Source organism: Bacillus rossius, chromosome 16, assembly GCF_032445375.1.
Source record: "Bacillus rossius redtenbacheri isolate Brsri chromosome 16, Brsri_v3, whole genome shotgun sequence".
NCBI lineage: Eukaryota > Metazoa > Arthropoda > Insecta > Phasmatodea > Bacillidae > Bacillus > Bacillus rossius.
In genome coordinates, this window is record NC_086343.1 from 23,914,852 (window position 1) to 23,931,221 (window position 16,370).

At 37.4% G+C, this 16,370-nt stretch overlaps 1 protein-coding gene across 2 annotated transcripts in view; it reads right to left on the reverse strand.

The window, feature by feature from the left end:
- The window catches only part of LOC134539814 (stalled ribosome sensor GCN1), a 151,126-nt gene that overhangs the window by 60,054 nt on the left and 74,702 nt on the right, over positions 1 to 16,370 (reverse strand). For both annotated transcript variants that reach the window (XM_063382099.1, XM_063382100.1), the window contains 4 exons: positions 15,925 to 16,275; positions 10,623 to 10,789; positions 8,656 to 8,768; positions 6,858 to 7,062 (listed from right to left, as the gene is read on the reverse strand). In XM_063382099.1, coding sequence (XP_063238169.1) covers positions 6,858 to 7,062; positions 8,656 to 8,768; positions 10,623 to 10,789; positions 15,925 to 16,275 — 836 coding nt within the window. The remainder of the gene's footprint in view (positions 1 to 6,857; positions 7,063 to 8,655; positions 8,769 to 10,622; positions 10,790 to 15,924; positions 16,276 to 16,370) is intronic.

Below are 16,370 nucleotides of genomic sequence, written 5' to 3' on the forward strand. Positions count from 1 at the left end.
GTATTGGACGACACTGATAAAGCATGTTGGGCGACAGTAGCGATATAAGGATGAGCGCTGTCCTGTTGGAAAACACCCCCTTGAATACTGCAGATGAATGGCAGCACAACCGCTTCAGTCAACAGTCTGACGTACGAAGCCATTGACAAGGTTCTTGGTCTTGGGATAGTGATGAGAGTGCTCCTGCTGTCACAGGAAATCGCTCCCCAGACCATAACCCTTGATGTAAGTCTAATGTGTTGACGCCGCAGACAGCTTGGTTTCAAGCGCTCATATAATCTCCTTACCAACCTGCGGCCATTGCTGGCACCAAGGCAGAAACGGCTTTCATATTTTTATCTGAGAATACAACATATAACCATTCCACCCTCCAATGAGTAGAGGCAATATCATATGGTAACAAAATTGAGTCAATACACCACATAATACCTAAATGCAAGGCTAAACACAAAATGTTGCAAAATTTGCCTCAATAACCTCATTTTTCCTATTAAATTATTGAAATTTTTTCACGTATATTAAGTTTTGGTGTTTATTAATAACTTAAAATAATGTCGTAAGTAAAAAATATGAATTTAGTTTCAACTTATGGTTATTTAAATGTTAATAGCAGCAGCCTACAACTGATACTATACAGATATAAAAGTATACAGAGAAACATCACATGTAAACATATAAGAACAAATATTTTGGAATTTGAAAAATACATTATAAGTGTTTTATTCATTTCAATAGTGAAAAACCTTGGCTTTAGACACTGCAGTTACAAAAAAAGTTTAATTGGTCTCTTAATTTTCATATTTATAACTTTCTCATGAACTAAGGAAATATTTAATTTTTTAGTTGCAGCTTTTTGTTCAACTTTCATCAATATATGTAGAATTCTTTTATGTACACATTTTAAGTATCTTACCATGTAATGTTGAAGAAGTGGATCAACATTATAATGCTTGATATACACTTATTATTAGCCTAAATACGTTTTAATTTATTATGATTTTAAAGATGAAATCAAATTTTTCAATGAAAAAATTTACTCTTTTATAACATAAAATTTTTGCTCTACCGAGACACCAATCACGTCGCAGATGCCAGTGATCCGGAGTTAAAGCAACAGGACGTCTGGCTCGGAGCTGCTCTTCAAGTAACCTTTTTGTTACAGTTTGTTGTCTCAATATGGTGTCAACTGAGGCTCTAATAGTCTCTGCAGATGCGGTACGATCCACTAAAGCCATGCGGTGAATATGGCGGTCTCTTCTCTCCCCCTAGCGGTATGTGTGGCTAGAACCCTACCTTGAGAAGTGCCTTCCCGTGGCCATTGCTGCCAACGCTGATGCACCATGGATTCACCCCTGCCACGTTTTTATGCAATATCACGAAAAGAATGTGCACCTTCTCGCAGCCCTATTGCACGGCCTCATTCTTAAAGGCATGTTTGACTCACACCTACCTCGCAACATCAACACCAGATGATAACTAACCATGGTTGCTACAGAAATAGAATCTTAGAATTCCCTGACTTTCCCTTTTTTCCAGAAATTTAAGAGAAAAATTCCCTGACTTTCTTATGAAGTACATACCATAAATATTAACGTGCATATGATTAAATGTAATATAAAAATTTCAACATGAGGTAAAATAAGGTTTTTTTTATTGTGTTATTTTGACGGCAGAATTGCGAAGGAATGTTTTTTTCCTTCGACATGGCTGGTGAGAGCTCTTCAGCCCATATTGCTGTGAATACTTTTGTAGCACAAAGTGCAGTACGCAGAATTTATGTTTTTAGCAGAGGGTTTGATATGCTGAAACTGTGACTCCTTGAGCCAATTCTCCTTAAAAGTAGTTTTCTTCGACATCTCTAAGCTAAAAAAAAAAGTACATATTAATATTTTCAGGTTAGGTTAAAAAATTATTGTTTATGAATTCTTAAAAAAATATTATTACACAAATACAAAAACTATTACAAATTCACACCTAGCAATATAACGGGCCTACTAAGAGAATTACAATAGCAGCATTACAACATGCAATAGGGCCTACTCTTACATTCTTACAATGTTAACTAACGATTCTGGGGAAAAACATGTTCAGTTATGCATATTTTTTTTATACACAATGTAAGTGTCACGCAACAGAACTCACGGATTAAAACGGTTGAAAAAAAAGTAATTAAAAAAAATAGTTAGAAAAAATGCAAAAACATAACCACACACAAAAGCCACGTGTTTTAGTATCAGCTTGGTAGTTTTCAAAATGAGAATTGGTATTGCTTCTTTATCAAAATGCACTTTATTTTCTTATGATCGCATCAAAAACTAACTTCACCTGAAACAACGCCTTTAAATTCACGTAATAAGCTTTGTACTCCTCTTCTTCCACGTGAAAATAGCCTTCAAAAGATAAACGACGCCATTCCCGTTCTGTAGTTCACTTAATGGAACGGAACAAAACACAAAGTCTCAAGGGTAAATTAAAAAGGATCAAAACACGAACAAATGAAGGCCGGGTTCGCTAGTGAACAAACGAGTGCCTGGATTGGCCAGAAGTTATGGTGGGTGGTTGTATCAGCCTATTGCAAAGGACAATCGTAGACCAAGTAAAAATAAAGTTACAGTTGCCGTGTGCCTTAAGGGGCCCGCCTACCTGGTCACACACACGGTGTGCAGAGCTTCAGGAAAAACAATGCGATTTCAAAACTACCCAAGATATCCGAGTGGGGTCTGCTTATGAAAAGCATTTAACCCTGGAGTGGGCGCGTGCTTTTTTGTTACATGATTGGGCGCGTGGTTGACATGTGTCACCCATATGTTTTTATTGTGTCATTTTTCAATAACTGTGAATGTTTCATGTGTGCCTAGTTTTATAGGTATTCTAAACAACAGTAGTACCAATTTAAGAGGCCGAAGTATATAATAACAATATATATATATATTGAAACAAATGAAACTGCATCACAATGAAACCATTATCCGAAAACATTGTATACATTACTATCACAATATAATATATAATATATTTGCTGCTTTTAATCATGTATTTATGTTTATGCCCTTAAATTAAATGTTTTCTTGGAGTTCCTGGTCGAAAAATACCTATGTATTTGCAAACAATTCAAACATACATTGTGAACATGTTCACAACACATCCTTTCATTTTTTGGCACCATCTTGTTTTATGTCACCTATATTTATTTTATTTATGTTTCATGGCGTCATATTATATTAAGTCAGCATGTTTCATAAGTACAATATTTTATAAGTTAGCTTAATCACAAAATAATACTAATTTCTGGTGAAAGTAAAAAAATATAAAGCAATAAAACAATAAACTAACACAACAATAAAACCAAAAGCAGAAAAAATTGTACTTATACATAACTGTCGACACAAAACTACTTATGTGGTCCCTTTGCTGTATACGTATTATGATGTATGTACCCTAAAATAACCATTTATTAGAGTTCCTGGTTAAAATACACTTACTTACAAACAATTGAAACATACATCGTGCAAATGATTACCACACATCCATTCCTTGCAATTTTGGAACCATATTTTTGTTGTGCAGTATTTTTTTCATCCCCATTCACAACATCGTCCTCTGGAATTTCTTTTTTGTTCTTTCTAAGTGTACCTACATGGGTAAGACCCTTATCTGCTAGCAGGTTTTCAGATAAATAGCTGGTTTATTATGGTACACATTTATATTGAAGTTAAACACTACTTCTAAATGAAAAGAAAGAAAAACAATGCAATAAAAAAATTCACCTACCAAATCCACTGTTTCATGCATAGGCGCATGGGGGACAGGTGTCAACCAGCACACATTCACGTCATGTCTGCATGTGATTATAAGCCCAACTGCCAAGCAACCTCTAGAATCCACACTTCTAGGAAGGTACTGGGAAGGAGAAGGTCCAGAAAAAAAAAATAACAGGAAGTGCATGCCAGCAAAGTTGGCTGGGTGACACCTGTCAACCACGCGCCCACTCCAGGGTTAAGAGTTCGCTGAGGCCCGAAAAGTACTTTTAATTTTGGATCATGTTTTTAAACTGTATTTCTAGAAGAGTTAAAATGGCTGAAACGCATGTTTTCAGAGTAATTTTTTGGTGTAAAACAAGTGGTACAGATTCTTGAAAGCACTTAAGGGACTTGTATTACCCCTTTATCTTCATTTCCCCGTAATATAAAAATACGGTCACCTCACAAATTTTACAGTTATCCTGTGACGACGAGAAGACTGCGCGCCAGTTCAGAGCCTTGAGCTTAGAGGCGATACCGCGCTCGAAATACCATCGAGCGTCGCGCTTATCATCCCGCCTCACTAACACACTTACACCCCTGACGAGGCGGGCCCCTTAAGCAGCAGCCTTTTAGCGGAGTCGTTCGGTAGCGGTACGAGCGCACCAAAACAAAGCTTTGTTTGAATTATAAGCAACTTTAAAATTTCCAGAATTCGTAGAATTTTCCCTGACATTTCCCGGAATTCCCTGACCATTTTAATTTCCCTGACATTTACCGGTTTTCTAGTCCTGCAGCAACCATGCTAACGCTCATGAAGTTTACAGGGCGAATTTAAAGCAAACATGCTTTGCAAGTTCATAGTAGCGCAACTAGCATCACTTCTTTGTTGACTGCTGGGCAAATTTGAATATTTTTTTATTTTATTTATTTATTTGAATTTGTTACATGCGCACCAACAGTCCGGGGACTTTAGTGATGGGCACGACGTATACAAAATATATACAAATACATAAAGAAACAAGAAACAAAGACAAGACATCCATACAAACAGACAACACAAGGACAAATACAAATATAATACTTAAAATAATAATTAGTACAAAGTAGTAAGGTAGTAAGCAGCAAGACAAAATTTAATAGAGTACAATAATGTAAACGTGAAAGAGAAAAAATACCGTATTGGTCCGAATATAAGGCGACCATTTTTACATAAACGAGAGATGCGAAAATTGGAAGTCGCCTTATTTTCGCACCCAAGACGTCAGAACTGCAAATATTAGTTCCAAACGGAAAGCTACAGTAGAAACATTGTTACAAAATGTTCACGATTTTTTATATTAACTAAAACTTCGTTACCTCACACAGGGAAAACGATAAATCCACCCAATATTGCAGTAATTCACAATTGTTTAAAGTTGAAAATTAAAATATTTGTACTTGAGTAAAAATGTGAATGTTGAAGCATCTCAAAATGGCAACCTTTTATTACACAATTTGTACTTTATGTACAATCGCGTGTCAACATTTACGGTCATTTATTTTCAGATTTTTAACGGAAATATTTGTACTAAAATATCACAGCTATTTTCAGAACGATTGTTTACGTTTACAAAGAACATTTCGGATGTAATGTCTGCCAACTGTCTTTCCACAATATTTCTTTGTTGTAAAACGAACATTGCCGAACATGCACGAAGACGCCATATTTACAGGAATTTGGTACGTTGCTTCAAAAGCTATTTTAATAATTTCACAGTAATCCACTCTTTATTTATGTAAAATCCTTTCAAACAACATAATTATCATAGATTATTCTTTAAAATTCATAGGACAGAGACACTCTTGTCATAAAGTAATATGGACAAATATTCGCGATCACGTCACCGAAGTTATTCATGGCCGTATGCTTCACCATGGCAGCTAGCCACTTGTTTTGTTCCGGCAAGCTGCATTCTGTGTTTGCGTTGTTACATCTAACACACAATACTAAATAGTAATACGTATCTTAAGTGAAATGGAAAGTTAAATGCTGTATTTTAAGAGTGATTAATAGCCATTGTAAAAATTTTAAATTCGTAGATACAGTAAACTGTGAAAAATGAACGATCACACATAGGTGGAACGGCGGGGAACGAGCTCTAGACAAATAAACAGCTCTGAAGATGACAATGATGCAGCTGCATTAGAATAAACATACGAAAAAATTTCTAGTGTAATACTTTAAAATGTAAATATTTTCTAATTGTTTTCGTTTGACTTTTAGTGTAGGCAATTCAAACTTTTTTTAAAATAAGTAATGTGATAAATATAATTATTTGTTATACATAAATGCAAAAAGAATTTATCAACACAAAATGTATGTCTAATGAATTTTCACATTAATTTCTGCCAAAATTATTTTTACATTTGTTTGGCCTCCTGAAACTGCAGGTCGCCTTATACTCGGGGTCGCCTTATATTCGGGCCAATACGGTACTAACTATAATTAGTACTAGGATATAAATTACATTAAATACTTTAAAACATAGCTCTGTTCACAATTAATTTGTCTTGGTGTTGTGTCTATTATAGTTTGTAACGAGTCTATAAATAAGATCATTCTTGTTATAAATAGTACATAAACTAGAAAAGAGGTGAGAATTGAATTGGGTGATTCTCAATCCGGTGTTCTCAAGAATATAGCTACATTTAATTCTATAGTTATAAATGTTATGTACAAAAAGATAGTCTAAATAGGCTCTACGGTCTGCTAGAGGAATAAGATTGGGATGCGGAAAACCTCTATGAATTATTAGTTGAGACAATTTGTTTTGTGAATTTTCTAGTTTCTCAAAATCAGTAGACCCAATGTCATTCCAGATAGTTGAACAGTATTCTAATTTAGATCGAATTAATGCCAAGTAAAGAGAAATAATTGAATCTGAATTGGTAGCATAATGAGTGATATATTTTAGGTGTCATCTTTCAAATGTGCTAAGACTCCTCCCGAATTTACCTTATCCAGCAACAACTCCTCGGTGCTGGAATTTCAATTTTCCACCAGTGCGTTTTTCATTCGAGAGGCATAAGTGGGAAGGTAGATGTAAAGATTAAAGGCCCGGAGGCGACACCCACCGACAGCTTGCCGTGGTAGGTCTCGAGCAGCTTGTCGAGCACACGGTCGACCAGGTCGCGCTCCTGCTCGAGCAGGGCGGCCAGGGCCCGCGCCCCGGCCTTCTGAAGGTCGTCCACCGGGTGGACGACGTCCGTCATGAGGTCCTCCCACATCACCAGCGAGGGCCGCAGCCCCGCCACCGTCCACAGCTTCTCGGCCAGCGCCCTGGCGGGGGGGAGAGAGGCACCCGCTCCTTCACACCACACCCTCCCGACACTACCATTACCACAGACACATGTTTTTATGGTTTTCATTTCAGCTCCATTTCATTTTTAAAAATTGAAAATTTTGGGTTTTTTTTTAAGTTTCATCATCATAAATACTATTTTATCAACATGGTACAATGTCAAACAAAAAAAAAAGTGTCATCCACATTCTATTTGCAAAAAAAAAAAAGGCAAAACTTTGTATATATATATATTTTTTTCAGTAAATATCAGAAACTGTACGGTCTTAATAAAGGTAAGAAGATGGATATCAACTATGTAACAAAATTTTTTTTTTAATCAAATTGATCTGAATATTTTATTACTGAATTCATCCTAAAAAAAAACAATATATTCATAACAATTTTGGATGTTAAAGAATCAAATGTTATTTACTGATTTAGTAACAATATTTATTCATTAAAATTGTTAAATGTCTATCTGCAGCGAAAAGCCAAAAATTGATAAGACACCAGACATATGTACAAACAAAAACTTACATAGATACAAATAAAATCAATGAAAAATACTAAAATAATCTAAAAAAGAACTTTAAAAAAAAATTGACAAAGAGACTATAAAAAAAAATTGTAGATTAAAAATTTATGTTGTGGCATGTCGCGTCATCCCGTGCCAACCCGATGCTCGAAGCATCCAGAATAACAACACTTATTCACGCCACTCAACGCGGAATCCCCAGGCTACCAGGGGATCGACAACAGCACTAAAGAAACAGGATGCAGGGACAAGAGAAGGAGGGTGGTGAGGCCGTGAGGGCCCGCCATGGGTCCGGGTATCTGGCGCGCGTTGCATCCGTGTCTCCCGCGTTCATAACAATATTTCAACATAATTATTGTAGCTGACTTAACCTAACCAACCTTTCATTCTATATTACATATTTGTCTAATTTTTTTTAAGACGTTGTTACATGATGTGACAAAAAAATATTTTCTAGTGGAATTCTGATTATCATTCTTACTATTTGAATTTGATAATATTGTATTCATTAATGATTTGGTGTTATTATTCAATTCAAACTAAAAATATGATATTCGCACAGGGTTCTCAGTTCAAATAAAGTTGAAAAACAACCAATCAGAATCACCGATAGATAAAATCGTTTAAAAATACTTAAACTATATATTATATATTTTTTGAGCTACTTTTGCACTATTTTAATTTTGGTTCACCTTTGAAATGGGACTTATGGCCATGCTTGCTTGGTGAATGCTGACTACAACCATAAATAATAATACACTATAGTCCTGCTAATTCATACCTTGCTCACCTGGACATCTGGTTAATCCAGACAAGATTAGAGCAAGATCTACAAATATTCTATGTTCTCATTCCTCTATACAGTAACTAAAAGTTATATTTTAGAAAAAATGTATTTTTTATAGTATTACTCATTTGAAAATCTTGCATTATGCACATTGTAAAGCAAATTTCGTTTTACCCAGAACTTTGGTGATCAGGATAGGGTCTGTTCCCATCCAAACCGGATAAGCGGGACTCTACTGCACCTTATACAAAACAAACATTTACCAACCTGTTTTCTTCGTGAACATCAAACTTTGCAACCCAAACTCTTCTCGTTAAGCACACAGCTTGATCAGGGTTATCATCCAGGGTAGGAAGAGCATGCACCATTACTGCCAGGCCCTTAAAAGAAAAAAATTTAATCATCAAACAATCTGACATTTTTATTACTACTTTATGGAACTGAAACAAAAATAATAAACCTATTAAACCAAAAGCTATAAAACTGAAACAAATTTTTTTATATACATTTATACGAATCAATCAAAAAAATTAATTTCAGAGGAAATAGTAAAGTTAAATTATTTACTCTTCCTTGTGCAAAATAAAAAACAGCTTCATTTGACAAAAAAAAAGTACGTACATAAATTTAATATCAGTAGGAATAAAGTTCGGAAAACATACATTTGGGGGGGGGGGGGGGGGGGGGGGGGGAGAAATGACACATTTGAGGGTGTAAACGAATAGTACAGAAAAATTAAACTTACTTGTAGAATAAACGTGCACATAATTTGGCAATTAATCTTCCATTTTACTTCAGAACTACAGTTAGGAAATTATATATTCCCTATAAGCAAACAAGAGCCATCGCAATGGGCATTTTAAAAAAGGTAGTTTTTTTAAAAGCCATTTTTAAACAAATGCTATATCTTTATGTACAACAGTTAGAGAATTACTGAAAAATATTTTAATTATTTGTTTTCAATTACTTTTTTTTACATTGCTTTACCAAAACAAAAATGACCCGTTTTTTATTGAGAGTACCCTTTTTTATCACATAATTGTCGCACTCGCATAATCGGCGCACCCATATTTTACGGCGTCAAAATTTAAATATAAAAAAAAAAAAACTCGCGCGTAAACGTCGCATGACGTTTTTGGTCCCGCTATTAGATTCCGAGCGCTTCGTGTGGCTATTTTTTTCCGTATAAAACAATGTATTTTAAAATATAAATCTAATATTTATTCTGAAATTACCTCTTACTTATTTAATTAACCGAAATATGAAGTTGTCTGATATGTAAATTTTCTTTTAAACACTTTTTAAACGTTATAACCTACATATGTTCGTCTGTGTCGCCATGGTGTACCGCTTACAAAAGTGTAGCCGCGCTCGTAGCAATCATTAATGTTTGATTGTTGTTTCCTGTATTGAGCGCACATATGTAGCAGAATACTGATATCTCGCCGATTGCATCCAACGCGCGCTATCTGTCGAGTGCCGAGTTAACTACATCTGATGGTGTGTGGTGTGTACTACGATAGTTATGCGTTTGGCTTGCATTTGGATCACAGATTTTGTTTTTCTTTTTAAAGTTGAAGAAAGGTTTTTGTTGCATGACTTATTAATTTAAATTGTTTGGCGTGCATTTTTATACTCTACTTTTTAAATAAACGTACTTTCCATAAATGGGTTTTGTTTTTATGAATAACTTTATCTAACAAAAATAAAATTTTTCGCATTATCGTCGCACCCCTACTTTTCAAACTTGATTTTAGAATAAAATGTGCGACTATGATGCATGAAAACACTGTAAATGCTACAATGTTAGATTCCATATTCATTGTCTCACGAGTTACATGTACCTTTATTAAACAAACAGGCATAGAATTTTTGGCAGGGGCACCAAACGAAAGACAACCGGAAAGAGAATGCGGCAATTTTTGACACGTACTCCGAGAAGACCATCCAAGAAAATGTGTGCAGTGTTTACGGATCACTGCCAAAAGTGAACGGGAACAGACCATCGGCTGGATTCACTCGAAGGAGTTTATGGAGTAGAGGGGCAGCGAGGTGAATGGGAGTACACAGCGCTTTCGAAGGAGACACTAAATTTGACAATCGACTCAACTAAAATATGCATGGTACATATAATGGATTAGTAATAAGGAAGAGCTTTTCTCTAAAAAATTTTTAATCTGAATTTCCTGACTGGACGCATACGGAGGTATCCGGACGTCCCGTGCGCCACCCACCCGGAGAGCAGCGTCCCGCACCACGGCGGAAGGATTCTGGAGGGCGCTGAGCAGGCAGTCGATCTCGTCCGCAGAGGCTCTCGCGGCGCCCTCCACCCCCGACCCCGACGTCGCGACGTCCAGCAGCGCGGCGCCCGCCTGGGCCTGGATGCGGGAGCTGGTGCGGCCTGTCGACACACCGCGCTCGCAGCTTGCCGACTGTCTTCGCAGGCTCGCTCCGCACATTAACACCTGGCGTGATCTCGTCCGGCACACTCGTAACCACAGCCGTGCATCATTAGAGAGTTAGACGAATCATCAAACGTTCAAGGATTTTTAACAGGAATACAAGGAAAATTAATATCCAGTACAATGATACACAAAATAAGTTGTAATAAGCTGGTCTATCGAAAGAAAAAAAATGAACATTGAACTTGTTCAAAAATAAATAATAAAATGTCACCCGCTAGAAAACACAGAGCAAGTTAAAAACGATGGCAGCACAGTAGCCAAGGTCAACAGCCAATATACACCGCAAAAAAACTAGAATCCACCGCAAAAAAAAAAAAAAACTAGAAGCGAGTGACTTGATTGGTGCCAGATTACAGAATGTGCCGAGCCATAGGAAGCCACATTAAAGACCTTACACTGTAGCTAGACTGGAGGGAGATACCAGTAGCTAAGCAAGTCATTTAAATTCCCCTATTTTCTACGATCTCACAGTTCCCTCATTTTTGGTAAAGGTTCTGTCTCAAAAATTAAAAATTGGAATGGAAATCATACTTTGTCAAAAACTTAAGTATTTTTAATTCTTACTTCTCAAAGAATACACTTTCACCATGAGCGTTGCCCTAAAATATAGGTGGCACCATATATCTGTCTCCAGTAGAACACAAGTGAAGTCTTTATGGTCCATGACTCAGCTTATTGCTGTGTAAGAAATACGGCACTGATATTGACCCTTGGTCCTTCGTCTCTCCCCTCTCTTAAATTTATTGCATTATTTAATAAAAAAATACCAAGGAAAAGAACACTATTTTTAGTTTCCCCCTTCCGGTCTAAAGTAAATACAGTGAAAGTCCGTTGTAGCAAATACGGTCTATAACGTAAAGTCCGCTATAACGATAATTGCCATCGGCACCGTCAGTTTTGCATACGCTGCGTAGGATAAAAATTTCGGAAATAACGAATGCAGCGTGGGCTCATTTTCGCTATAGCGATAGATTACACACCTGTAATTTTGCTCCAAAACTATGAGAAAACATCTACAATTTCCTTAATAAATGAAAAACAGCTTCGCACAATTCCACGAGTCCGGCAAACGAAACAACGCGCATGATGTGGCCATCTTGGTAACACCGCACAAGGTGGGGCCCCACAGCGAGCATAGCTTGCCTCGCAGCGACGAAAGCAAGACAGGGCCCCGCTGTGAGCATTACTTATTTAGAATCATGCCGATTGTAGCCCGTATATGATAAGAGTTGTAAAAGTAACGAAAAAAAAGCCTACCCGTATGTACTATAACAATTAGTACTCGTTACTATCGTATCGTTACGTTACTAGAGTCGTATTGCGTACGGGTACAGTATGACGTCGCGTAAATAATAATAAATAGAATATAAACAATGAACAATATTTGATAATTAACCGTTTTTGTTAACCAAGAAACAAACAAATCTCATTAGAGTGGATTTTTAGTATTATCTCTTTTAAGATAAGAACAAAAACAAACGTGAAAATATGCGATAAAAAACAAAAACATACATATTTCTATTTGTTTCTGTTCCAATCTCAAACTTTGTCTACACATACAATATCTTTAATAAACAGTAAAAAACTTGGACGACGAATTTCCCAATTATACTATACTTAATAAACAAACATCGTTCTTTGTAACGTGAATTCATCGAATATGCGCGCGCATGCTAAAACATACGAAAAATGTGAGTAACGAGATGCAGCCGTGTGTAACGTTTCGTTACTCGCTACTAGATGGCACACCCGTTACTCAGTACCGAATACATACGGTTTGCTACAGCTCTAATAAATGAGCATAACTCATCTCACACTTGCATCATAAGCGTGCGGGGAGTTGACGAACACGGAACTTGTCGAGCTCGTCTTTTCTAATCAGAACGAAGCGGCGTCTGAAGATGATGACAATAATGACGACGAACCAATATCTGTTCCGTTGAAAACATCAATGATGGAGGCACTTGACACAATCAGTCATTTTTATCAACATACAAATGCTACGACGAAAGATTTGATGAACTTCCAAGAGGTCCAGCCATTTTTTTTTTGTCCGAAAGTCTGGTGAAATCAAGGCAAACGAAAATTGATTCGTTTGTTAAAAAGTAGGGATGGGCCGGTCGAATGCTCGAATCCTCGAATCCCACCGAATCTCTAGTATTCGAAAGATTCAAAATTCGAGGGAAAATATTCGGGATTTGAGGAAAAATATTGATGTAAATGTAGTACTTTAAAAACTTAAATGCTTACAATTTACTTGGCCTGTTTACGTTTTCCTTGGAACACATCCTATTGAGGTACAGTAGAACCTCGTTAATACGTGATGGTCAGGACCAAGATAATCACGGATTACCGAATTTCACGGACTAGCGATTAAAAGCCCGGAAGGTCTTGTCAAGCTTCTCAGACACCGGCGTGCAGCTGGGTTAAGGCCGTTCACGGTAAGGGCCGGCCGTCTTCGGATTAGTGTCTCGGCTTAAAAAAATACAGCACTGCCTAGCCATTAGTTCACGGTCATTTACAACAGCCGAAGAGAGAAAGATAAGATCGTGCTGACCTTCCACCCCCCCCCCCCCCCCCCCCCCCTTGTACAGCCGAATGCCAGCCAGACACGTCACTCGCCAGGCGCCTGCCGTGTGTTGGTGGCGGGCAGAAACAAACAAAGGGAGACTGTGTTGGTGGCGGGCAGAAACAAACAAAGGGAGACGGGAAGCAGAAGTCAGGACATCCCCCTCAAGTTTAAAGAGTGACAAATGTGACAGCTGAAAGGGGGGCGACACAAAGGGTCGGTACAAACAGCGTTGCAGAGTTTGGCGGCCCACGCGATGGCTTGTAGTGTTTGCCGGCCGCTGGCCCGCGTGACGTTAATTTTAAGCGCTGACAATTTTTACTTCTCTTTTTTTATTCTCTTTTAAATCGTCCCGGATTATCTGATTCCCGAATTAGCGCATCACGGATTAACGAGGTTCTACTGTATTGTACTTTTAATTCGTTATTATATAAAAAAAAATTATGAAGCATGTACTGATTTGGGAAACTTACTTTATATTCATGAACATGGATGCATTGTCGCTACATTGGCATTAAATAAGGCATAAATCACATATTTATTCTCAGAATATGCTAAAAAATAAAATAAAGCACATTTAGGATCTAGACTAAATATGAATCTTGTTTTTTTTTTTTTAAATAACTTTACAGAGAAATCTGTTACTTAGTAATACAACAATAATGCCGACTTTCATCACAAGTTACGGTCGCACATGTAGTAATAACAATGAAATAATGAATGACAAAAATTAATACATTATACAATTATTATTTTAATAGCAATTCAATTTTAAATATTCTGATACAAGTTCTATTTATGAATTTTTTTAGGACCAAGTTTGGTTTGTGTAGACTACCAACGTTAAAATATGTATTATCTGAGAATTCCATGATGGCCAACCAATGAATTTGTTAGCCAATAATTTTGAGAAACATAAAAAATAACTAATAATAATATAAAAAAATTTAATGGGTAAACTAGAGAAAACACCCCGTCACTTTTAACTTCGGGCATATTAATCACTATGCTTTAGTGAGCCTTAATTTTAAAAGACGCACGACAATATTTCTTATGGCCTAAAACCATTGAAGCCGAGATGGCACCTTTCAGTTTCCATTAAATATTTCAGGAAAGCGTTTACCTTCATTTGGGACTTTAAACAAATGTCAAGTTGGTAACTACAAAATATTGTTCCGTCGGATGTTGAATTTCGTTTTCCGATTTCCGTGGATACATGAATCACTGTACTCACAGATAATGCCTGAATGCCTTAAATCCACCAAGTCGGATTCTACAGCAATTGATGAAGTGACCAGATTCTTACATGATCCTACAGTTAACCCAGAAATAAACATTCTCGAATACTGGAAAACTCAGTCTGTGTGTTCACCCAAGCTACATAAACTGTCCAAAAAATATTTGTGTTCACCACCTGCGATAGTGTTCTCTGAACGTTTGTTCAGCACTGCAGGAAACATATGTGACCAAAAACAGAATCGTCTTGATCCAGACCGTGTCAAAAGCCTTGTTTTTTTTAAATAAAAATTTAAAGGGTTAAATAATTCTGCATAATGTTTAATTTTTTCTCTTAACTTATAAATTATTTTATAATTAACCCTTGAGAACTGGATTCGGATTCGAGGGGTGGATTCGAGGTACTGTTTGGGATTCGGATTCGAGATTCGGATTCGAGAAAAATGGGATTCGAACCATCACTATTAAAAAGTGATTTTTAATTTTGTGTTATTTTCCAAGGGTCTGTACGAGTGATCATTTTTGTGTTACTGATCAATTGTCGGAAAAAATATTTTATGTAATTTGTATGGTTGTCCAACGTAATTACAGATTTTTAAAAAAAATTTTTGTATTCAAAACTCCGCAAATATGCACCCGATATCATCAGCTTAGCGCGCATATGTCTCCAGCAAACCAGCTGCGGTCAAAGCGACAGGAAGCGGCCGGCATGACCTTGCGTAAACCCCGCCCGCCCGTCGCCATGTAAACAAACAGCTGTGCGCTTAGCCACGATGTGCGTGACGGCCTTATCACGGCCACGCGGTCTCATATTTCGCAGTCGGCAAGTGCTGATATAGCTTAAAAATGTTATTTTAGTAAGTTTTATGTATATTTCCTATACTTTTGTTGTGAATTTCCACAGTAAAAACAAGCGAGAAATTAATATATTTAAAAAATGCTACAAAAATAAGATTTTTTTGAAAATTTTGGCTATAACGAAAATTCGCTATAACATAAACTTTTGGAGCCGTTATAAATTTACGTTATAACGGACTTTTACTGTATATGTTTTTTACCGGTCCCCTTCCAAAAGCGAGAAATGACGGTACGCTACTATTTCTTGTCAATTTTATTCCTTCAATAAAAACAAGCACACCATTAAAAGCAGTTTTGTACTATTCCTTAACGTTTCTTATAAAAAAAAAATATAAATAGTAAAGCTAAACTTTCTTAATACAATGTCACTATAAAAATCTACTACTATATTTTGAAAATGGCGCTCACCAATGATCTCGATGAGCAGCTGGAACATCTCCCTGCGCGGCAGCAGTCCCGGGTGGTGCAGCCCGCCACCCTCGCCGCGCACCTGCGCGTGCACGGACACCACCTGCAGGCTCGCCACCACGAGGTCGTCGTCGATCCTGGCCAGCGGCGACAGGAGCGCCGACCGCAGCAGCGGGAACACGTAGCAGAACGCCGGGGCGGAGAGCGGGACCGCGCCGCGTCCCCGGGTCGCGCGGTGCACCGAGCGCACGGCGCGCGTCATGGCCGCCGAGAGCTCCTCCCCCTCCCAGCGCGCGTCCGTGTCGCACTGCGGCTCCTGGAGCCGCAACGTCACGTGCGCCACCAGCTCGCCTGCGCATCGCGACACACGGGCGAGGTGAGGCTGCGTATTTCATATCATTTTATAATTTACTTCAGCTAACGTACCGTCAAAAGTGAGGTCATTA